At 42.4% G+C, this 24,610-nt stretch overlaps 1 protein-coding gene across 7 annotated transcripts in view; it reads right to left on the minus strand.

Moving 5' to 3' along the window:
* Positions 1-24,610, minus strand: part of ENPP2 (ectonucleotide pyrophosphatase/phosphodiesterase 2) — a 74,279-nt gene that overhangs the window by 42,659 nt on the left and 7,010 nt on the right. For 2 of the 7 annotated variants that reach the window (XM_052788129.1, XM_052788128.1), the window contains exons 1-8: positions 16,059-16,187; positions 15,658-15,760; positions 9,565-9,720; positions 7,311-7,436; positions 5,185-5,245; positions 3,847-3,944; positions 2,614-2,693; positions 1,296-1,415 (exon numbers count right to left, since the gene is read on the minus strand). In XM_052788129.1, coding sequence (XP_052644089.1) covers positions 1,296-1,415; positions 2,614-2,693; positions 3,847-3,944; positions 5,185-5,245; positions 7,311-7,436; positions 9,565-9,720; positions 15,658-15,760; positions 16,059-16,091 — 777 coding nt within the window. In that variant the 5' untranslated portion in view covers positions 16,092-16,187. The other 5 variants (XM_052788126.1, XM_052788131.1, XM_052788132.1 and 2 more) reach the window with 4 other exon arrangements.

A 24,610-nucleotide genomic window follows, 5' to 3' on the forward strand; every position in this document is an offset into this window, starting at 1 on the left:
CCTTCCACTGCTCCTAGTTTTGATCCTGCTTCTTTGCTCACTTCTAGGAGGATAATAGCAAGGCACGTTCCTCACCCTCTCCTCTCCACACAACCCATGCTAAAAGCTAACCCAGGTCATAGCTGGGCAAGGGAGTGACTACGCTCACTGTTATGCTGACAAATTTTTCAAGAGCACAAATACCTCATTCTGGCTCAGCTACAGCCAGACACATCTGCCTCTCACACATCTGCCTGCAGCTCTAAATTGTCTTGTCTTGCATTTGTTGCAGACTAAAACCACATGCAGACAAATAACACACACACTTGCTAAGCCTAAAACCATCTGAGTAACTTCCTTTAGTCTCTTGGGATATTTCTGTCTTAAGAGATTTGGGGGATGACACTGATCACTTTAGCAAACAGCAATGACAGATTATGGTGCTCCCAAACCCCTTCCAATTTCCCCACCTCTATCGCCTCGCTCTTTCATGGGGTTAACTGGTCAGGGAGCTTTTAAACTAGTTCCTTAAGTAATCAGTGCAATGAAATGTGCATGCACCTTGGATGCTTGATGTAAAACTTATTAGTTTAATTTAAACCCACTTTTGTTGGCAAAGCAAGCCACAACAGCGTGCACTAGTAGGGGAAAGTGCAGCAGAAGCAAGGGGACCTTCTTAGCTGTAGTAATGCAGAATACTTTGAAGGAGGCTATTTCCTTGCCTAGAATAAGGATTCAGAGCTAGAGAAACCACCAAGTCCAACACTAATCTGGGAGAGAGGACCTAGTTCAGCCACTGCTGCTGTGCTCAAGGCAGAAATTAATTCACAAACTTCTACAGTGTCTGCAGCAAGTCAGGTAACAGCAATTGCTTGTGGACTTGAGAAATAATAGTTATGAAGTTGTGCCATGCTACACTGACAGAACATTAATACTAAAACTGCCACAAGAACATTACTAGGATGAAAACCTGAGAAACCCATAATGAAAAGGAAACATTATGCCACGGTGACGAAAATATAGTGTTAAACTGCTGCCTAAAGTAAGGGGTTTTTTTCCTAGCCACAACTAATTTATACTTATCAACACAAGCACCTTTCCATAATCAATGGCTTTATTATTCTGAAAAGCAAAAGCCAACCCAAAACATTACATTAAATTGATAGACACGGGGCCAGCTGGGGGGGAGGGGGGAGATTAGGTACAAATTGTTCACAGATGTATTTTTTTAATTATTATTATTGGCTATGTTCCACAGCACAGGGGGAGGGGAGGAGAGGGAGGAGGGTAGGAGGAGGAAGGAATCCGAAACTTACAGGTTGACCTCCCCACCATCTGTGATTGAATTTCTCTCGCCCTCGAAGACTGAAGCTGGCATCAAACACTGGGTCATACATCGAATTGCCAACGATTCCATGTGATTCAGGATAGAGTCCCTTTGTGCAGAAGTAGATTAATTAGTAAAACCCCAATGCACACAAATCCAGTTCTGCATAGCTATCTGCAAATACCACTAAATTATTTTAAAACAGGTATCTTTGTAACTTCACACCAGAAAAGGTTTTAAGATAAGCACATTTAAAACCGGCTGTAGTAATGAAAGCAGTAGGAGATGATTGAATTGTGCTAAAAAGCATAAAAACTCCTGTTACTCAATACGTTGAAGTATTTTCACACTGGTTAAAAGTTAGTTTGAGGCCATCAAAAGTAAGCAAAAATTTATGAAAACAAGATTGATTTGAACTTTCAGTTCCTCTTCACAAATTCCCTTTCTGGAAACAGTAATTCATTCTCTGATTGCAAGAGTAATACTTAGCATTTCCATTTTATAATGTTTTATCTTTACCAGAACATCCGTGAGATAAGAGTTATTTCTAAGAAGAAAAGCGAGACAAGTCACCCAAAGCCATGACTTTTTATCACAATTTGTCCAGCAGTAAAGGCAATTTAAGAAGTTTCTGCTCTTCTCCCTTTCTCTTGACCCTCTCCTACCCCCAGCTATTTGTTTCTCCATCCTCTCCTTTCTCTTCCTATTTAACATTTGGGCAGAGGCTGCAGGGGAAAAGGAAGGGGAAAAAACGCAGCTGCAGGCAGGGAGTCCCTTAGCCCAGCTTTGGGAGCACTGTCACACAGGAGTGTTTGCATGCCAGCATGGGGACAGCCTGGCCGCCAGCTGTGCCACCGGAGTGCAGAGGTGACGGTTCCTTTTACTGCACAGCCAACAAAGAATCTAGACACACTCAGCAGCTACAAATTTTAAGTCACCTGCTAAGTCAACCCCACTGACTTCAGCTGCTCCAATGAAGGAACAACTGCTGGTTGTATTCTGGGTAGGATTTCAGGGGTGGGTTTTTTCCCCCTAGAAAAACTGTGACCTGTAATTATGCAACAGTACAAATAACTGTGAAAGCAGGCACAAGAAAGCATGGGAAAGCTGAAACACAGTGTATAATAGTGAAATACACTTTATCTCAGAACTTCAAAATACTGAAGAAATTACTTAACATAACTGAAGACCAAAAAGGATGGACAGTGAAGCTTTATTAAAAAAAAAAAAAAATCCTGCTTCCCACAACCCACATTTCTACTGCAGTGCAACACTTCATCATCAAAAAATCCTTCTCAGGGACTTACAGTAGCAAGGGTGTACAAGTTGGGGAAGGTTTTTGTAGGGTAGACAGGTCTCATGTAAGGAGAATGTGTTCCACAAGATCCTGGAAAATCAATAGCGAATGCAAACATGAGGAAGTGAAGCTCTCAGACATGGAAAACAAAAACAGAGGAAGTCATTTGCTGTGGCTAAAAATGCTGCAGAAACTGGTTAAATTTTAACCAATTTAAATGAACATTCTGCTGCTTAACATTGGCAGGTCTTCCGGCAGGACAGTGGTTAATCCACTCATACACTCTTTGTACTTCACAGTAAACAACTGAAATAACACAGCCAGAGGACTACAGAACTAGCTACACTTCCATCGACTGTTTTCCTTTCTCAGCTAGCCTCCTTCCAGAGTCCAGAGTCATTGAAGTATCTTGCTAAGTAAAACAACATGCGAAAAAGCAGGCTAATTTTAAGTGACAAATACTAAAGCTGCAGTTTCACAACGGGCTTTGGCCAGAGCCCCCCAGATCACAGAATCATTTAGGTTGGAAAAGACCTTTAAGGTCATCGAGCCCAACTGTAGATGGCTACACAAATAAAAGGGCCAGCACACACACAGGGGAAAAAAAACCTCAACACCTTTCAAGGGTATGGGCACACACACAAACTACCACGCGATACTGAGAAGCTCAAATATGCATTGCATCCCGTAGTCCACAAACCCAGGTGGATGCCTGCTCGCCTGGAGGTGAGTACAGGGCTGCTCATCTCCAGGGCATGTCCCCAGGCAGTTAGCATACATTCACCACAGCTCCCGCACCCACTTACCCATATCTTCAACATTTCTGAATCAAGTGGAAAATTTTGTGGGCACCTCCCAACTAGCCTAAAACAGTGCACGATACATATAATGTACTGAAGACATATTTCTTTGCTGACAAAACCATATGAAGGTCACTGATTCTGGGCACTGTTCCCCAAAGCAGCAGCTCTTTCCCCACTCTGATTGCTGTGTGCTGCTTTAGCCAGAGTGCTTTCAAGCCCCCAGTTGATACCATCTAAACCAAAGGGGACATCTGCCATTTCGCTTTCATGGAAAAAAAGTCTTAATCTTTGTTAGACCTTTCAGTCAGAGGAGCCCTGTGTTTAGCGCAGCCCTTCTACCCACCAGCTCCACGCTGATTTCTGTTGCTCAATGAACAATGAAAACGACTGGGCTGCAAGAGCTTGTCTTTCATTTTTTGTAAGAAAACAGATGTACTTACTCAGTTTTTCAATATTGGGCATGACCTTGTTCCCTTTCTTCATATATGATGCACGGAAACCATCAACAGAGAAGATGATCAAAGGAGGACGAACAAAGCTAAAAGCAAAAGCAGCAGGAGCGTAAGGTAGAATTTCAAAATGATTTTTTTTTATTATTATTTCCACTTCCTCACTGAGACTCCAGAGAATCTAAAGTACAGTTACTGCATATGCTATATATCTATAATTTTTTTGCTTACTTAACAGATCAGCACAAACTGATAATCTTCATGCTTAGTAACATCCAATGTTTGCTCAGTCAGTGAAAGGGCTGAGCTCCAACATAAGATATCTTCCGTTAGCAGCTAAAAGCATATAGCCCCAAAAGGCAAGTGCTTATAGAAAGAGATGGAAAAAAAAAAAGTATGCATGAGTACCCACCCTAGCATACAATCTGTAGTTAAAAACCATGTCTCATGACAGCTGGTCTTCTCTCTTCACAAACAAAAGTCCATGTGGCATTTTGAGTGAGCTCTGTGAGGCAGAGCTCATTCTCACATACTAAAGATGACAGTATTTCATGTTATTTTATTACATTTTTATTTACTACTGCTACTGGGAGTTGACCCTAAGCAGGCAGAGATGTGTCCTGGACAGATGCACCTGGGCTTTTAATGTTAGTCACCTGCTGTGGGGGTAAGCAGCCATCACTGTTACCCAGAGAAGCAGGGGCTCCTATCTCCTCCAAACTATCCTCCTAATAGCACAGACTAAGCTGCAACCTAAAACAGCACCTGAGCAGGTGCTTACTTTTAAGGATAATAGTGAGCCAACTGGTTTCAAAAGTGTTTACTTTCTCAGGTTATTCATGTGCTCAAACACCTCACTAAGTCAAGCCTGTATCCCATTGCAATTTAGAAATCCTTTCAGTTAGGTGCAGTAAAAGTACAAAATTTGATTTAAAAAAATGGCCTGAACGGTGTTCACGTATAGCTCAACCTGAATTTTACTGAAATCAGAAAAACCTAAACCTTTCCACTTACTTCAAGGGCATTCGGTTACCTTCCATATATGGGTAAGTGAAGCAGGCAAACCCATCAGCAGGTGATCAAAAACCAAGAGTTCAAGCTCACATATCATACACCACTACTCATCCAGCAGCAAAAGAGCAAATGCACTGCAATATTATCAGCCTAATGGTACAAATGGTACAAAAGCACAGGAAAGCATCCAACCCACAGCCATCCAGCCTGCATGACAGGGCCAGTACAGAAACACAGTGTTCAAAGGTCCAGGGCAGAGCCAGGGACCACTGGCCTTGCTACATTTGGCTTTGCAGTTGCATGCAAAACACTTACCCTGCTGGACATTCAGGAGCCTTTATCTCTTCACAGTCATCATCCACCCAGTGGGTTTCTCCTACCAGAAAAGTCACATTGGAGTTTAAAAAAAAAAAAAAAAAAAGAAAAAAATCTGTAGACACAACTACAGGTTTCACAGAAAATGTCAAAAAAATAAAGTCTCTGGTTATTGGACTGTCTTGTCATACTTCCCATCAATAACAAGCAGGTCTTTTCACAAAGCTGAACAAATGATCTGGTTATATTCTATTCAACAAGAATATCCAAACTAGCACTCCTAGAAGTAGCTCTTAAAACCAGAGTTAAAAGTGTCCTTTTGACAGCAGGAGACAGCAGTAACACTTTAGGCACAGTGGTCATCTACTTTAATTTTTTTATTTTCAATCTGTCAAAAACAGGTAGTGCTACTTCTGGCTGTGAATTCCCACCCTCCTCCCCACCAGTACTGATGTCTCCATGAGCTGATTCAGCTGGCTAAAAACACAAAACAAAATTCATTCTGGGGAAGAAAAACAACTCTAAATAGTTTCCAGCTGGTTTAGAGAGCTGATCAGTTCATGGATCAGGTGAGACTCAGACATAGCTAGAAAAAGCATTAATACTCTTTCAGAGCTAGATTAGTTAAAGTTACTTTATGTAATCAACTATTTTCTTAAGGTTTTCACTGCTGAATGCTGACTATAGAGTGGCTTATGACTTGCCCTTTCACAGGTCAATTGAAAAACAAATTATTAGCTAATCAGGCTGACTTCCTGAACCTAGCACTATTAAAGGAACTGCAGTTCAATTAAAAGAACAAAACAAAAATGACCATAGAAAAGATCTGCAGGAAATGTGTCCTGCAGCAATTCCAAATGACCATGACAGGAGGTGGAGGGACAATTTCCAAGGGGGGGGGAAACCAAACAAAAAACACAAACCCACAAAAGCCCCACACTATCCTCAGATGGGCAAAGGCACGAATAAAGAGGAAACACTGTTCTCACATAAGGCTTACTCCTGTCAGAGTGCCAGGGTCATTGAGATCATTTGTTATTAGTCAATTAAACAAAGATTATGTACATTAAAGCTGGAGACATGTAAATTCCTCTTGTCTTGACCCTTGTAAGAGGGAGCTCACAAAGAAGGCAGGGACTGAAAACTACACCAGTATTTAAGTGGTCTCAGCCCTGGGTTTCTTTGGGAAGGGGAAGAAGGCGATCTGTGGGGACTTGCTGGAAGATACACGTTTCATTTGGATTCCCAATAGCAAAACTCAAGTAAAGAAGAAAAGCCCATTTTCAGTGTACAGATCTGGACTATTATAATTTTCTGAACATACTCAGTTGGCCAAAATGGTGTGGAAGAAAAAATTTTCAAACTGTAACACTTCCACCAGTAAAGTTAATGAAATAAAAAACTAAAAACTAGCTGAGATACAAAAGTGAGAACCTGTAGAGCTCATTACCAAGGATCAGAAGACCTGCTCCAAATGGGAGACACATTACACATGGCAGGGTGTGCTCCAAAAGATCGAGGTAGAGGATGAAAATTAAGTATTCACAGCCCATCCACCCACCAACCAGTGCAGGCTGTACTGCAGCCATGGTGTGTCTAGAAGGTGGCATGGTCATCTGAAGCCCATGCCCCCCATCTGTGAATTACAGCCCTTGTATTCTCACAACTCCTTTCACAAGAAACAAAGCCTACAGGTGTTAGGCCAAGTAGTTTGTGCAGGAGCTTTTGTGGTGCAGGTGGGGAGAGGTCTTTGAGACAGAGATAACATATCTAGGAATGCTTCATTCCTTCTGAGACCATCAGATATCCCTGCTTTCCCTGTGATGCAGACAAATGCATCTGAACACTTCTGTGTTTTGCTTTAAACTCTTCATCCACCTACGCCTCTTCTCTTTCTATCGGTATCTCTACAGGCAAAGACGACGTCCTTCCACCATCAACAAATTAGAAGTATCCACCTCTGCTAGTGCCCCAAAAATTACAAATGCAATTTCCTATTCTTCCTCCCTCCTCCGAAAAATCAGAACAAAACAAGGAAAGGGTTAGACCTGTAGAAGAAAACTCCTTACCCACAGGGCTGCCTTCTATCGGGTTTGGAAAGATAAGTAGAAAGACCAAAGACGTACCTTTGCAAACGACTTGGTAATTAGTACAACAATCTCCTCTACTTAAGCAGTCTTCAGAGCAGTGACAAGCATTGTCATCATTCCTGGTTTCTCCACAGCGATCTTTGGTACATTCCCAGCCCCGAGCTAAAATATTCAGAAGGTAAGCAAGAATGAAAGATCTAATCAAAACAAAAAGTACTCACTCAAGCCATAATGACAACACTCTAGTCCTTAAAGTTGGATGTAAAGCTTATGGCCCCATTTTAGTGATTTCAAGACCTCTGAAGTAGGCACGTCAACCAGAAACAAAAAGGACCCTTGTGTCCTGCAAGTGCAGGAGGGCTCCTCCACCCCCACACAAGTGCTTCTGCTACCATCAGGTGTTGTACTCCAGGCTTTGTACAACCTGAATGCCAGGAAGGAAAGGAGAAAACAAGAAAGAATCTTGACAGATAAATGGTGGGGTCCGAAGCACAAACTAAGAATTCTGGTGTTTCTTGGGTTATTCATTCTTTTTCTCCCAACTACTCCAGTCCCCAGTTCAATCCATAGGAAATAAGAGAAACTTGAAAAGAGACTATGTGGATGCAAACTGATGCTTTACACACATCCGTTCCTCACTCACAGGGCAAGATTCAGCACCAACTGCAAAGTTATGAGAACAAGAGCCGTTCTTCAAGGAAAACCATGGCACGGCAGCTGTAAAACACTCCAGCTCTTCTCATCTTGCGAATGAAGTTGGAGCTAAGGGCCTGTCTAAATTAAGGTGCTCTCTCAAGGGGAGTACATTGCTATACTTTGGAATAGGGCCTAAGGATGTAAGCATATGGTTTTCCATGTCCTGGCCCAACGAACAAGAAACTTTAAAAATCACTTTGGACAACATGCAACCAGTAAAAAACACACCACATCAAAGCAATATCTTTTACCCCCTTTTCTCCTTCATTTGGAGCTTTTTTTCTATAAATATGTAATATTTACTGATTGTACATGTGATAATTGCCTTAATAAATGACCTTGGGAGTATATGACAATTCACACAACAGTCCCAAGGGCTATGCAGGTATCCATACACATATGTGGACATGGTGCGCTGCGGACAGGAGGCTGAGGAACTGAAAATCTGCCCTTCGGTAGCAAACATCTTGTATTGTGCTGAAAGTCTTCAAAAAGAGCCTCTCATCCTGCAGTCATTTATACAGGGGCAAAACAGCGTCAGCCTAAAATTCAGAAGTTTTTGGCCTGGAACCAAAGTAGTTTTTCATACCAGATTAACTCACCATTTTTTGGTACCAAGCTATTAAAATGATATTATTACAAACAGAACTGAGGAAGTCAGGACTTTCAAGCATGGTGCATCCATGAGCAATGGTATTTTTAACCATTAGACTTCTCTTCTGGGTGCTTAGTAAGTGTAATTCTTTGATAAAGCAAGAAAATGTTTAATGGTAAAAGTAGAAGGCACCTGTGTCAACTCTGACCACTGTGCAAACACTCAGGGAGATGGGTACAACTAATAATTTAAATGCACTATGCTAAGAAGTAAAACATAACTGATGGCCCTCTTTGAAGTTTTCCTTGCTTATGACTCATGAAAAAAAACAAAATTAACCCAATGCTGTATTTCCATGCCCCAGGGTCCAATTTTTACCAGTGTGTTATATGCATCCTGACATCTGGAAATCAGAGTCTGGGGCAAGGGTAACAAGCCCAGCCTGTCACCTGCAGCTCACTCTGAGAGGACCCACACCGTTTCAACACTCCCAGCTTCCGAGGCGCCTTTACAAGTAACTGCAATGCACAGCCCATAAGTGAACATGAATTGCTCCAATATTAAGTTATCACTTGGGAGAAAAAAGGATGGCTGACATGGAATGACCAACCTCCAGCCTTTACCATGGCTCTTTTCATCGTAATCTGGATGTCAAACTGGTGCCTGAACACAGATTATTGCTTTTAACTGAGTGTCAGAAGATCTACTTTTCATGTAGTATGAATAGTACCCTGCTTTTTATGCCCTGGAAACCATGGTCAAAGCCCAGCAATGAGGGGTGATAGGTGCGCACCCCTACTGTTCCTTGCAAGGAAACATGGGCTGGATTTTGAGCTGAGCTGAGCCTGCCCGGCAAGGCAAAGTGAGGTGAGGCAAGGTGAGGTGAGGAGGAGATGCAGGCTATGGCAGGGAGTGCTGGTTTATCAGGCAGGTCCCGACCACTGGCAGAAACCAGATGTCACCAGTGCCTGACAGTGCAGGACAGAAGACCCATCGTACCTGTCTTTAAGCACAGCTCATCAAAGTCGAAGCAGCAGCTGTTGTAGCTCTTGCACAGGTTGTCACAGCGGCAGCCAGGAGGCTCTGCCTCTTGAAGTTCAAAGCATCTGTTTTTGCAGGAGCCAGAGGTACTGATCCAGGGGGAATCTGACAGGACTGTGTGGAACAAGAAACAGGGCAACATCTGTCAGGCTGGCAGCGGTGGGACGGGCAGCTCAGCCCCGAGACACTCAGATGAGCAAAACCTCAGCTACCTGCTCTGGGGAAGGGAAGGGAACAGGGAGAGGAGAAGGGTTGTTTGAAGAAACAACAAAAAAAACCCCACCACTCCCCCCCCCCAAAAAAAAAAGAACAAATTTCAATAAGGTTGCTCTTTTGGGGGAGAAAGGGAAAAAAAAAAAACGAAGCAGCATGCTGTGATAATGTCCTGCAAAGAAACAGCCCAGGCTTCACGTCTGTAACAATCAAGAGATCATTAGCAGAAACTATTGAAGTCTCCAAGGCCCCATTCCAGGAGCTACAGCTATTCCTCAGAAGCAGGCCTTTGTTTTCAGAAACAAGTGACATTTTCATGGCTGGCTGGGCAGTTTGCATAGGAAAGGACTGTAGTTAATCTACATGCAGTCAGCAGGGCTTGGTTTGCTATACTAGAAGGTGCCAAATCAACATCAAGCATGAAAGAGAACTACGATGCTCTATAAATTAATGGGGAAGTAAAGCAAGGCTTTTTGGTGGGCTTCTGCAGAGCATTAAATTATAAAAACAAAATACAGAAGTAAGAAATCAATATATTTGATGTGTATAACTAAATGGAAGATTGCCAGTCTAAAAACCATGAATAATGTATTGGACTTCAATAATCTATTTATTAGTAAGGGCCCTTACTGTCAAAACTGATATGTACTTCTCTGCTCTTTTCTCAAAATTTAGTATTTTATACACTTTATATATTTATACATTTTTCCTATAAGAGAGTCCTACACAGCAGCTTATGTGAAGCAGGAAAATTGTGTGCTACTCCCTAGGGTTAATGAAATTTTATGAAATAAAATAATGAAAGTATGTTATTCTTTAAAAACAGAGGTGTTCCAAGGAAAATTTCACAATGCCTTTTGTTCCTTGAGAGACGTATTAAAATTAAGTCTTTGAAATTGCCTTGGGGTTTGTTTTCTTTTAGACCATGGTTTGGTTTTGGTTTCGGCAAACCTCACCATGATGAGCAGTATGATTTTAAGAGGACTGATGCAATGGCACTTTTGGGAAACAGTTTCTCTGATCTTTTCTTGTATATTTTTCCCCTACTCTTTTACGTAGCTGAAAGTTTAGTCTCCTCATAAACTGAGGGGAAATCTCTTCCCAACCAAGATGACATTATACCAACACCATGAGAATGGATGGAAAAGATGATGAAGGGGAAGTTTGGAGGTGACACTGTAGTAGCTGATGTCCCACCAGCTCTCATCCCCAGCACTACTGCTCCACCATTTCCCTTGGAGTGGCACTGGCACTGGTTGGACACCAGCATAAACCACTTCAGGGAGCAAACCTGGCAGCAAATCAACCCTACAGCAAGATAATGCGTAAGAAAACCAAACCTACCATGGTTGCAGTCATGGATCATGGCAGTGGCAAAGCACATTCATATCACTGCTGGAAAAGGTAGTAGTGGACAACTGTCTCTCGCTGATTTTGTGGTTTTTTCAATCAGGTCAGTAACACTCAGAGCAACTAACATCATACACACAGTGAAGTTTCACTCTGTAGGTACATACCTTGCAAGCATGCTCTTAATGAGCCATCAATATTTTGGCCATCTGGAGTTCCAAAGAGCTAAATCTCATGTATCTATGCTGGCAACACACAGATCAGTATTGTCATTGCTCACATAAACAGGCCACAAAGCTATGTTAGAAATTAATTGCATGAGAATTGTTTCGAAGCGTGCTAACACTCAGGTTTTCAGAGATATGAAGTCTTGTTCCTTATTCTTAACAACAGCTTCTTCCTGCCAAATGCCTCTGAAATTCTGTTACTAAATAATATTTCCATGTTATTTAACCTCTTCTAGTACTTTTCTTTTCGGAAGCTAGGTAATATATAATCACAGATCCAGTAAGCTGCAAATCAAAGGTATTATGGACTCAAAGGCATTACGTACTAGCACACACTATATATCCCTTACACTGCCGTTACCCTCTTCATTTCAAAGGCATGAGAGGGAGATAATTTCAGAAGGTCAAAAATCACATGTCAACATGCGTTTAGGAAAGAGAAGGTGTAAACCTGACTGCAGATTACATAAGGGACAGAGTCAACTGCAGCTCAAGGAATGCCTAGCTGTTGTAAAGAGCAGCTCATTTATCAGGAAGCCAGCAGAACAAATTGCCCATAGAGGCTGTGCAATCTCTGATCTTGGAGATTTTGAAGAACAGGTTAGACCAAGATCTGTCAGGAGCACTTCAGTAACAACTGACCATGTCCTGGGATATAGAGAAGGTCTACATAGCTGTTCAAGATCCCCTCTAGCTCCATCTTCTATAACTGCAAGTAGGGTTTCCTTATTCACATAAGAAAGGTTTAGCCCAGCTACCTTGTCTGTTATTTTTTCACATCTCTTGATAACCACTTTATTACTGATGTGACAAATTATCCCAAATTACTTAGCTAATTCAAGTCACACCTCCTGAGTCAATGTAGGACACTTTCCACATAGCAACACAAAAGAGGACTTGGTTTAATTCCTCTGATCTCTGAATATGTTAAGATCATTCCTTTGTTTATCACGCTTGACCTTGCCTTTGCAGCCAGACCATGATTTTCAGGTCGTGCACAATGCCATGGCGTGGGTACTGGTGCATGCAGAATAGTTTGAAAATATGTCATCAGAAGCTCCATCCCTGGTGAGCATTTTCAATTTAACAGAAACCCCTGTACAGAACAAGCTTACACAATTTCAAAATCCTTTTCAGAATCCCTGCATCCCTCCACAGCTCCTCCAATCAGACCATGCAGCATGCAGAGGGACCTCAACATGAAGATCATCCCCTCCTTATTTAATACACAAAGCTTCTCACATCCTTTTCCATGCATTCTTTTTTTGCCAGCTGAGCCCAGAACAAGCATCTAAGGATTGCCTCTTATGTCATATGTTAGAGAGAGAAGTTACATAGGGCAATAGTGCCTTCCTGATTCAGTCCACTGAGGTTATTACATTTCCATTGTAAATGTGTTACATTCACCTTGGAAAGTGCCGTATCAAACTACTTATTCTGATTCTATCTGATTACAATATTTAAAAAAAAAAAAAAATCAAATCCATTTACTTCCAGTAGTATTTCAGTCATAGGACTACACAATATAGACATGCTTACACAGTCATTACAGGAAGGAGACTACCTGTTAAGACTTTGCCATTTGGGATCCTATGGATCCTATATGGAAGCTATATGGATCAACCAAATAACTATATAAAACATCTGGAACGCAAGTTTTGCTAGGTAATATTCATATTATGCACTTGCATTTCATGTTTGCAGAATGCCACTGAAATAAGTAAAATTTCAATGAAAAGTCCCATGAAGTAAAAAACACATCCTAAGTGTTCCAATACAAGAAAGATATGACTCCATTTTTAATGACGTGGTTAAAAATCCAGTGAGAAGGATTAGAAAAACTTCAGTGTTTCTCCTTCCAAAATTTAAGCTATGATCCTATCATGACCAAGGAACATGCTTCAAGAGACTGTTATGGCCATTTTCCCTGAAAGTGTTTACAAAGATGCCTAGAAACTCATAAAGCAAATAACTTAGAAAGGCAAAGTTACAAAAAAAATGGGAGCCTTGTTCCTCTAATGTCTTTTAGAAATTTTAAGTCAAAAAACTATTTCAATAAAATAATTTGTTGGGTACAAATATTAAACATCTCAAATATATAAAGGCTTACATATCTATACACCATAAAAAGAGAAAAAGGGAAGGTTTTTAAGCATTGTGGTACTTTTTGACATACATTTATAAGGGACTAGGAAAAAAACCCAGGTTGTTTTTGACTCGTAGAGGAGTTCTATGCTAGTTGAAAACTGAAATTTGCTTACAATCATGGCATACCTCTGGAGAAAAAACAAATTGGTCTATACAGTAATGGTTGGTAAGGCGAGTGTTTTGTCAATCCAAAATAATTAACTCTAAACACCAAGAAACTTGGAAATAAATAAGCCAAGGCAAAGTGAAGTTGAAAAAATAATTTATACTAATCTTTTATTCTGGCTATTTCATTGCATTAGACTTCTGATGAAGTATAACTGGAAGTCAAGAGGAGAGCCTAAATAGGTTCTTTGATCATAGTGCTTTTAGTTTAAGAAAAGCACCTCTGCAGTGCAACTTTTTACTTTCTCCTTTAGACAGGTGTGACTATAATACTTTATTCTTTGCTATCAGATTCTTTCTTTTTTTTACTGCAATAAAAGTAACCAAGCTACACAAACACAGAAGAGAACAAACCCCTCTGTTACTTTTCAGTCTCTCGTTGTTGCACCCTGGACTGGACTACTTCAATGCCAGGTGCTGGTCCAAGCCCACCTGTAAGCAAGTTCTCAATAGACTGCCAAAAGTACCCCACCTCCTGCCCTCTTGCAATAGTTCCTGTATTTCTTCCTATTTTTCTGGAATGCTGAGCTAAACCTCCTGGTATTGGAAACAGCATGCAGCTCCTGATCCCAGCCCTGAGGGTGCTGAACAGTGCTGGTTGGCTCACCAGAGTTGGCACTGACCAGCTGCAATGGGTCCCCAATATCAGACCTTTGGGACTTCAGTAAAAATCAACTGAGCAGCCCTGCCCTAAAGCTTAGACGGTCACCAGCGAAAGCAAAGCAACTGGCAGCCAGGTGTTGAAGACATGAAATGCAAATCCTTCACGTCACTATCACACACACTACGCAACTGCTCTACAGTTAACGTACTAGAAGATAGAAAGAGAAATAAATTCGTTTTTCAAGCAATTTTTTTTTACTGTTGTATAAAGATCAAAAGCAACAGCTGCTATCTTTTTGATCACCTAAAATGCCTCTGCTCAGTCATTAGCAGCCCCGATCGTGGCTGTGATTAGACATCAATTCCTGTGAAAGACTGAAAGACGGGGAAGAGAAGGACACAGATACATTACCAGGAACACAACAAACTCTGGCCACGGTAAACAATTTTATAATTAAAATTCACAAGCTATCATTATAGGCAGGCACTGCAAATGAACCCTTTCACTTCAGTTATATTAACCAGCGCTAAGTCAATGACCACAGGTCTCCTTTCTCCTGCCAAAGGAAGGAACTGAGACACAAGTCAAGCCTGCTTTCTTTTTTTTTTTTCTTCTTAAAGAAAAAAAAGCCTAGTTTTCCATTTTATATATTTTTCCACTTGGACTATGCCTGAGCTCACAAAACCCTATACTGCCCCAGAAGACAAACAACAGTCCCTTCTGTGGCATGCTCTTGCTTTCCTCCCAAGAAAAAAGTAGGAGGCGAAAGAAAAACCAGAGGACTCGGTGAGAGCACATCTGGGCGAACACCTGCTCTCCTCTCCCCGGCCCTCGCCGCCGTCAGATGTCTGCCGTCTGCTGTTCACAAACCAGCATGACCTCAGGAGCCACAGAAATCCCCAAAGCTTTTCTCACCAGCGCCTCTTGAAAGCATTAATCGAGTTTCTAGAAACCGCTTCGACAGCTACCAAAATAAAACCAGTACCCTTAAACCCACGTTGGCGTTTCTCTTAGCTCTAGAAAGGAACTGTGCGGAGCACAAAACATGGCAAATGCTACGTAGGAGCTGATGAGACCGGTCCCTGTGAGGCTGACAGCGCTCAGTCCTAAAATAAGCTAGATTTTCCATAGTCACATGCACACAGAGCAAAAGTTTAAGTAAATAGGAGACCTATAGGTGAGTCCCAAAGGTCAACTGACTCGGGCTCGGCGAGTTATTTATTTTTCTCTGTATCCTAGAGGGAAAAGGAACAAGCAAACTACTGTTTCGGAGTAGGAGTGGTTTCTGACCACAGTATATAACATAAGGGTATCGCGATGCACAATTTATGCCCGTTACTGTACCTGAGACCGGGCCCTCATCCCATTCTTCCGATCTCCTAAATCGATTTGTTGTAAATCCCATGCAGACATTTACTCCAAAGGCAAAAGCAAATAAAGATATAACCTGCAAAAGCAAAACGGCAAAGTGAGCAAACCGTGCAAAAAGCAGGGCTTCCGAGCTAAGAGCTTTACGATTAAAGGGGCAGAGATGGTCCTCTGTACATTTGAGCTCCCCAGCGCAGCAGTTCCCATCACCGGAGCAGCAGCTGACAGCGTCACCGTTGGAGAGGAACACAAACCAGAAGGGGTTTATGAATAAAACATCTCTCTCTGAAGCTGAAACGCTCCTTTTTGTAGGAACTTATTCAGGAGAGCCGGGCTACTCCTCCTTTAAAAGCAAACACGCTCCTCTCCTCCCCTACCTGGTGCGAGCGGACACAGCCCTTCTTAGCCATACTAGAGAATTCTTGAAAAGCCTGCGCGGCACCGTCGCCTTTTCTTTATAGGGAGAGCAGAGCTCTGTTTGCTCTGGGAGTTCGGGCTATTAGCTACAAGTAATCCCACCTGGTGAGGTTGACAGGCTCGTGTGATTTGTCCAGGGGGTGATTTCATCATGTTTCACTCACAAATCGCAGCTCCGAGTGCAAGAAGCTCCAGGCATCATCCCTCGCTGTGCCCTCCCCCCAAACACACACACACACACGCACACGCACGCTTTTATGTGGTTTCCTCTGGCAAAGCAGGGCTTTCTTGTGTTGCTGCGGCCAATAGCTGTTCCTGCTCGTTTTATTCTCCTCGCAAAAGTAACATGGTTAAAAGAGAAACCAAATGCGTCTCCATCTGGCTCGGAGAAGGGGGGGGGGGGGGGGGGGGAGCTCACTCGGAGCTGCGAGATGAAAATACCCCGATGCCACCCCCCTCGAATGTCACCCGGCGTCGCAGCGCGGTGGGCGCGGGGCGAGCAGGCAGCCCCGGCTGGCGACCTCGGGACGGCCGGGTGGGCTTCGGGAGCTCGGGCGCCCGTCTCACTCCCCGAGGCTGCTCCCGAAGTTTCTAACCGGGTTGCGGAGCAGAGTCCCGTCCCCCGTCCCCCTTCCCGTCCCCCCCCAAAAAACCCCAAACTGGGGACACCTTCAGAGCGCGGGGTTATTTTTCAACTCCCTTCTCCCGTGCTGCTGTGGCGGTGCAAGGCTCGGAGCGATGGAAAGGCAAGCAGTTTTATCTGAATAGCTGGAAACCGCAGACTTCCAGAAAGGAAGGGAAGTGACACGTTCCCTCTGCCCCACATTTTCCCATTTTCATCAACAACAACAGAAAGCTCGGCTGTTTGGATAAGCGCTTCTATTCACAAGGCAAATGATAATGCTGAGCAGAATTACGGTTCAAATCGGTGGCTTAAATATTATTTGCCAAGGCAGATTACTTACCAGTGTAGTTTGCCACTTTTTTCTCTGATGAAAGCTTCTTTCATTTAAGTGTTTACTAACAATTACATTTAAAGGGACAGAGTTAAGTTTTGTAAGTTCTCAGATGGGCTGAGCTTCCCTTGGGACCTGTCCCATATTCTATACTGGCATTAAGAAACACAGTACAGTCTTCTTTAAACTATCTTGCAATCTTAAACACATACAATTTTGAGCTTTGTTCAGAGGCACCTTTTACCTGCTACAATATCTTTCCTTCCCCACCTTGTAGCTTTACAGGGCAGAGGCTAAAAAGCCCACCTCTTTGCTACCCACCTCTTGCCAGCCTGCCAGCCTTTGCTAGGAGCTGATCCTTTTTCATGCAGTGTCTTAACCAAAAGTGGCTCCATTGTGCAGCTGCATCTTTGCACTGCAAGCCTCAGGGATATGTAATTAGTCTGAGAAGACCTTAGCTACACCAGGACAACATATTCCTCTCCCTTGCACAGACGAGGATTGTAAAGTCAAGACCCATCTAATGTTCACTTCATCGCTAGCTGGGTTGAAAATGAAATAGGTTGCAATAGGCAAAGTTTTTCTAGCAAAAAACCTGTGCATAGAGATCTGGAGAAAAGTAATCACCAAAATTTTTACTAGCTGTTCCTATAAAATTCTTCACCCTTAGTCTCCGGTATATCCTGTGGTTAAACAACTTCACCCCCAAGTACTAGGTAAGTACAGCAGTGTGTGACTGCAGCAGAAGGGTTACCAAAGGTGTCACAAATAAAATCGCTCAACAGTGTTGCGTATGTGTCTCAGCTAATGAAGCTCATGATTTCATGGGCAAAACATAGGAATCAGCAGCCCCAAGCTCTCCTCCAGCCTGGGACCCTCGGGTCACTGAGTGACCCAGGCAAAACACAATGGAATTTTCAAATCTGGTGGCCAATTTTGAGTGCCCAAGCCAATACATCCAGCCACATTTTCAGAGATGCTGAGCTTTTGCTGTTCCTGCATATCTTCCTAATGCACAGGTGCTCAGTTCTTTTGAAAGTAAGTTCCTACATAAGTTAAAAATGGCCACCCAGAAAAATAAAGCAAGAAACAAAACCAAAAAACACAGCATGATGGATGACTTCTACTGATTTGAAAATACATATTTCATTTTTCCATTCATGTAACCTCTCTGGAGCTTGTAAACTGCACAATTTCACATAAATAGAGGAGCTCATTTTATGTTTCTTGGTCTGTGTTACAAGTATATTATATTAATTAACCTCCTTTGTAAAATCCTTTAGAACTATAGATGATGACGACGCTGAAACTGCTAATCTTTTTCATATGTGTTATGTAAGACACATTTTCCAGTAGCTCTGAACTGACCGCATACTCAGATGCACAATCATCTTTTTGTCACAAGGATTCTGCCTGAAGCCACCCCACAGATGCACAAGGAACTTATTAGCATAAACAAGGTCCAATGATTTTGTTCAGGCAAGATTTCACTGCTGGGATCCCTGACAATTAACTTTTTTAGCAATTAATTGCCATTTTACTCATCAGAACAGGAAAGACTAAAGCTGAAACAACGTATTTCTGGCCCAAGAATGCAGCGGTTCAGTGCAAGTTTTAGGGCTTAAATGAAACACACTAAACAGGAATTTTAACAAGATCAATAGAATAAGAAATGCCTCTTCATCAGTTATGGTGCATAAGAATTAGCCTTTGGCTTTTACGGCTTAACATGATCATACTGATTATTATTTAACTCGGGATGCAAAACTTCCAACCAGCCACTAGGTGACACTTCACGAGAAGTTCATTCCTTAACATTTCCACAGTTACAAGCATTCCTGTTCTGCTATTCTACAGAGTTAATATAAGAAAGACAATATATACAGTCTTATATAAAACTGATTTTTCTTGACCAGTTTTTTTATTAAGAAAAGAAAATGCAGAGAAATCAAGTATATTGGCTGAGTCAGAGATTGGGGATGGAGTGGACTCTAGAGAATTGAGCCTTTTTAGCTACTCATCTCCGCTTTGCACTGGATGCTGGATGCAGCCACATCGGGTGACTGGGGGACTAGGATGAAATCCTCCAGTACGCTTGACAGCAGTATGAAAGGCAGAAAGGTGAAGGACTTCTCCAAATTGTCCCAGAGCTCTCACCCCTCCAAACACAGCTTCCACATATAGTTGTGGCCAAGAAAAACAGTTAGCCAGGTCCATGAAATAGCAATTTCAAAGAACAAAACCTTTTGATAAACTATAGAAATTCAAGCAGTATCCACATCAAGCCTCCTCAGATACAAGCACTGTGAAACCAAATAAGCTTCCAGCAGCCTAAGCGAACATGGGAAGATGTGGGTACCTCGCTGAAAACACCCTGAGGGTTTTTAGCAAAACCAAAGAGGCACAATATAACAAGAAGAGCTGATTCCTGTGTATAAAGGACTTTAAACCATATTTTTATAGGACTTTATAGACCAAAACCAAATATCTTTGGCACTCAGCCAGCACAGTGACTGATAAATGAGGCGGAGAAGGAAGGGAAAGCGAGAGTGTGAGGGCAAGGGCAGCAAAAGGATAGCAAAGCCAGCCAGGGGCAGCAGTGAGGACTCCCTCAGCAGAGATCAGCCCAGAATCCAGGCTACACCCACATACAGGAGCCCAGAAATGTGACTGTACAGCCTGGGTATGCAGGAAAAAATACAGAGCTGCTGAAGGACGAGGGACCTGTTATCTGCTCAGTTTGCAAGAGCACCACTGAAACCCTCAAAACGGGGTCACTGAGAAATCCTCCTTACCTGATGGAGGCAAAACGTTCCAGCAAGTGACAGATTTCAAATGGTCGGTAAGCTGGCTGGGAAACAAAAAATTACGGTCTGATCATAAAGGGTAGGAAAGGACACAGATGTTCACATGGATGCATTAAGGGGGTAGGCAGAGTATAGAGGAAAAGAAGATATTAGCATAGACAAGGGTCAGACCATCCCTTCCTTGCGCTTTAGAACATGTTGTGAAAGTTGCAGAAGCTTCTGCAAGCATCTTTTTCTCTTACACACGTAAAAACTGCATTTTGTCAAGAAGGCAATTTCCCTGGCAGAGGGCACAGGACCGACTGGTAAGGAGCTGTACCGCCATGCCTGCTGCTACCTCATGACACTAGGAAGACCAACAAACCAGGCTGTGCTCATGAAAGTACACCGTCCTCACCGCAGTGCCTCAAAACACCACCTGACAGCACCTTGAGGCTTGACTAACAGTCACCAATTATCTGTCTGCTCATCACCGCCCTGAGGGGAAAGGTATGCAAACTATAGTGCCTGCTGCACTGGAGGAGTGTGCTGAGGATGACTTTCTTGGCCAGAAAGATCCATGAAGGGGTGTCAGACCTTCAGGGATGATCATAGACAACTTAAAGTCTTCAAAATTGCAGTTTGCTGCAGCACAACCCCTGAGGCACCAAGTGCCTTAGGCACGTATAGGTCCATCAACATTTCTGAGTACCCTACATAATGCCTGTGGCATTCACAGGGCTGGGAAGTGAGCACCCAGATCCAGCCCAAACCTCACTGAGGACGACCAGCAAAGCACGTCGCATCCCTCCTCACCTCACCCTCCTGAAAGTGTTCTCCCAGAACAGCTACCAAACCACACGTCCTGCACAAAACACAGGTGTATTTGGTGCACGCTTGTCCGAAACTGAGCCTACATGCTCTGCCTACCCAGAGAGAGAAGAGGAACCGCCAGCCAAGGGAGGACCTAAGTCCTCATGTAGAACACTTGTGTACTCACTGGGATGAGGACTGAAACCCAGGTCAGTAGCCTGGTGGAAAAAAAGGAGGGCATGATGCAGTGAAGAAATAAATTATCCCACACCCCACATCAGATACAACAGCTTCAGTAGCTATAAGAGGGCTGTGTATCTCGTGATAGCACTGCAGCTCCTGAAGCTGCCTCTGATGGCTGTGGAAGGGCCTTAGCTCAAGTGTACCCTACACACGCAATCACCATTTGTGCCTGCACACCAGCCGAGCAAGGTTTATAAGCAAGGTCACATCTTTTATCAGAAAAGCTAGGTTAGCTGGAAAAAGGAGAGAAGTTTTCAGTGTCATGAAGAAAGCTTTGAGTGCCTGAATGCCTGTCTCTCTCCTCCCAGCTAATAGACCAATCGCTCCAACACAGGGTATTACCCTTCTCCCTGTGAATTGTACACGTGACAGCAACAGCATTAACACTGGTCCAACGTATACCTTCATCACCTTCAAAGAAACTAACACTTTCCCAATTCAGTTTCTGGACAATATTATTATTATTATGAAGCAGCACAAGTACTTCGCTAAAATGCACTGAGTTCAGAACTATATTTCTTAAGATAATCATATATAAAAATTCTAGTATGCTGCAGAATAAAAACTGTTCCATGATGAAAAATCACTTCTTCATGGAGGATAATAATGAGTGAATCATGGAGCCAGAGAGCCCATCTGTGGTTTTAATGCAGTTCATGAGAGGCTAAGTATGTCTTCAGGTCCTCATCCTTGCTTTCCACTGCTTGAGATGGTGACAGGTCTCACAGGTGCCCATCAACAGCTTTAAATCCATCTTTTTAAAAGAGATGTAGGCTTCTAGTGGTGTGAAAATCACCCACCTACCGCCTGACAGTAGTCTGGAGGTCTCAAGGGCCTTGCATGGTGCCTTGCATGCGCCACACACAATCACTGTTAATTTATTTGAATTTTACAGGTGATACAATCTATTCTGTCCTACAAAAACCACAGCCCTTTAGAAACAATGAGTTAAAGCTAAAAAAGAAAAATAACAAAGCAAAAACAAAGATGGGAAAGCTACTTAAAGATGCAATTAATCAGGTTTTCTAGACTTCAAGTCATATTCCTAGTTTCTTTGTGTAACTTGTATGTACATCCTGTACCATCCTTTACCTTTCTCAGGAGAATATCAGCTTTGAATTTCCTGGGTATATAAAACTTCTTGTGGGGACTTCTACAATAATCCTGTGACATATCTCTCTTACTTAATCACGTTTACCCTCAGCCCAAACTCTATTTTGGCACACTTTTCAAGCTCAAGGCTTGGATATGATTAAAAAATTTCCAAGTGCTAATCTCTTCCCTACAAGTAAAATGTGGATATAATTAATACTGGTTTGTTTACTTTGAGTTTGTTTTCTTTGCCAAATAAAAGTTCCTGTTTGTTTGTTTGAAATGGCTTTTTTTAAAATGTTTTTGGTACTTGGATCAAGAAAGAAGTATTTTAATTAATATTTATCTTCTTATTAATCTAAAAAACCCCACTGATACTTTCTAAATAGCAAAATCTTATTTGATTTCCATTTAAAGAGATATGTCACTAGGAATTTTGTTTTCAGCTTGCCTGCAGTTGAGGCTTGGGACATCCATGCTCTGCAGCACCAATATTTCTTCCGGGGAAAACGCAAAGTAGGCTCAGACTGGAAACAGGATTCCCCCACAACAAATAGGGACATGCCTTCACACGGGCACATTTTCCTCCTGTTTCTGTGCATAAGGAGGCATCTCAACAGTGAAGAACTGGCTGCTGTTATGGTCACCTATAAGTGTCTGCACCTATGAAAGCTTTTTTTGGCACAGTAAATGAATGCATGAACATAGAACAGGCTGTGGCAGTGTTGCAGTTAAGACATGAACACAAGTCCGATTCAAGTGCCAGCTATTTTATTTGCATAAGGACTGCAAGACTGCACCACTAAATGCAATCACTCCAGCATAAAGAGAAGGAAACACTCTATTAAAAAAAGTCCTGAAGAAAGTAGGACAGCCAATGAGGAAGAGATGTCCTCTGAAAAAGAAAAATAACAATTATTAAAAGCTGCCTTATCTGATTCACTGAGTGGCCCCATGAACACTTATGTGGAGGAGGATACAATACGAACTGTACAGGCTTTTGCTCAAAGAAAAATGTATAAAATGAGGACACAACTAACACTGTCACAAACTTAGTCCCATCTGCAACCCCCTTTGGGGGTACTCATTTATCTCATAGTTGAAAGACACATCTTTATAACTTACACAAGCTTAAGCTATCCCCAGCTGTTCAGAGGTATTTGATTAACTTGGAAATAACTGGATTTTCTGCCCTTTTCCTTCAGAACAGTCCTTGCCATCACTTCTACCCCTCTCACCCCGAACAACCATTCCTAGGGTCACACTGCGACTCAAAACAGGTTAAAAAATTCCTCTGCCTTTGACAGATTTTGCAGTTGGATGAGTTCCCCGCTCTGGTTCTCAGCCCTGGAAGCAGCATGCCTGTGAGACACAGTGAGCTGCAAACTGCTACCACTTCTGAACCCCAGGCTGGGTCCTGTAAATAAGCAGCATCCCGTGGCCAGGGGAGCGGAGGGCAGAGCACAGACAAGCTCTTCTCTGGCCCCCAACTCTCTGCTACTCCCAGGGGAGCAGTGTCACCGCAGCATACGCTCAGCTCTCCCCATTTCTTAACATGCATCTGCTGCTGCCTGTTTCAAGGGCGAAGCACAAAAGTGTAAAACAATTGCATATTACTTTTTAGGTCATTTCGGGCAGATGGGCCACTTTCCCAGCATCACAAATTTTCCCAAGTTGAACCGTGTCACCACCACTTTAGTCGAATGCCAGCTTTTTTTTCTGATTACAGCCAAGTGCAAAGATGACAAATGTAAATACAAAGGGAAAAACGTCCTGTTGGAACAGTACTCCTGTTTTCTACAGGTGAGAAAAGTATAAGCAACATTTCAACAACAAAATAATGTGATCCCTTGCTGGATTTTTTTTAAAAACCATGTCATAATGTGCAACTGAATAAATTTCAAGCTCTGCAGGAATGCAATATAAAAAAAAATGAAGGAAAGTGCTAGAAATCAAAAATACGCAATCCTGTGCTAGCACGGGTTTGCATAAGGATTATCAGGGGTTTTTTTGAAGTAAATACTTCTTTCACCTTTTCAGCATAAAACTTTGGAAAGGGGTAAAGAAGCATTTTTTTAATAGATTTAACAAGTAGACTGTAGTGAAACTCTGGCCACTTAAATATTGATAGATTTCTTCAATATTTTAAAGCAAATAATCTTACTGAGTTAAGTTTTGGTTAACTTTTTTTTTTTTCATCTAGCAATACAAGATTTTCAGAAATAATAGGTTCTTTGGTTTAGTGATTGCTGACTGCTGTAAACCAAAAGCAGCTCTGCTTTGGTCAGCCTTCACAGAAGGCTCCCCACCCCAGTAAATCTCTTTTTCACAGCAGACAAGACTAAAGTCAGCTTCAAATTATGTTTGTTGAAGTTTCTCAGGGCAGACACAGATGTTCCTGGGCATCCACAGAGAGCCTGCAAAACAGCTGGGACTATTTAATTTAGCGTCCTTTCACTGTCCATTCCTCCCCCTTCTCCAAGACGCTGCAACCAAACGCCTTTGAAGGCAACATCTGATCTAACCCATGTAAAAAGGACTTGAGTAAACTACCACTCTGGTGAAGAGAGTGGAGACACTCCTTTTCTAGCAATAGCTTCGCCAGCTGAAGGAAAGGCCTCC

This window comes from Harpia harpyja, chromosome 5 (genome assembly GCF_026419915.1).
Source record: "Harpia harpyja isolate bHarHar1 chromosome 5, bHarHar1 primary haplotype, whole genome shotgun sequence".
NCBI lineage: Eukaryota > Metazoa > Chordata > Aves > Accipitriformes > Accipitridae > Harpia > Harpia harpyja.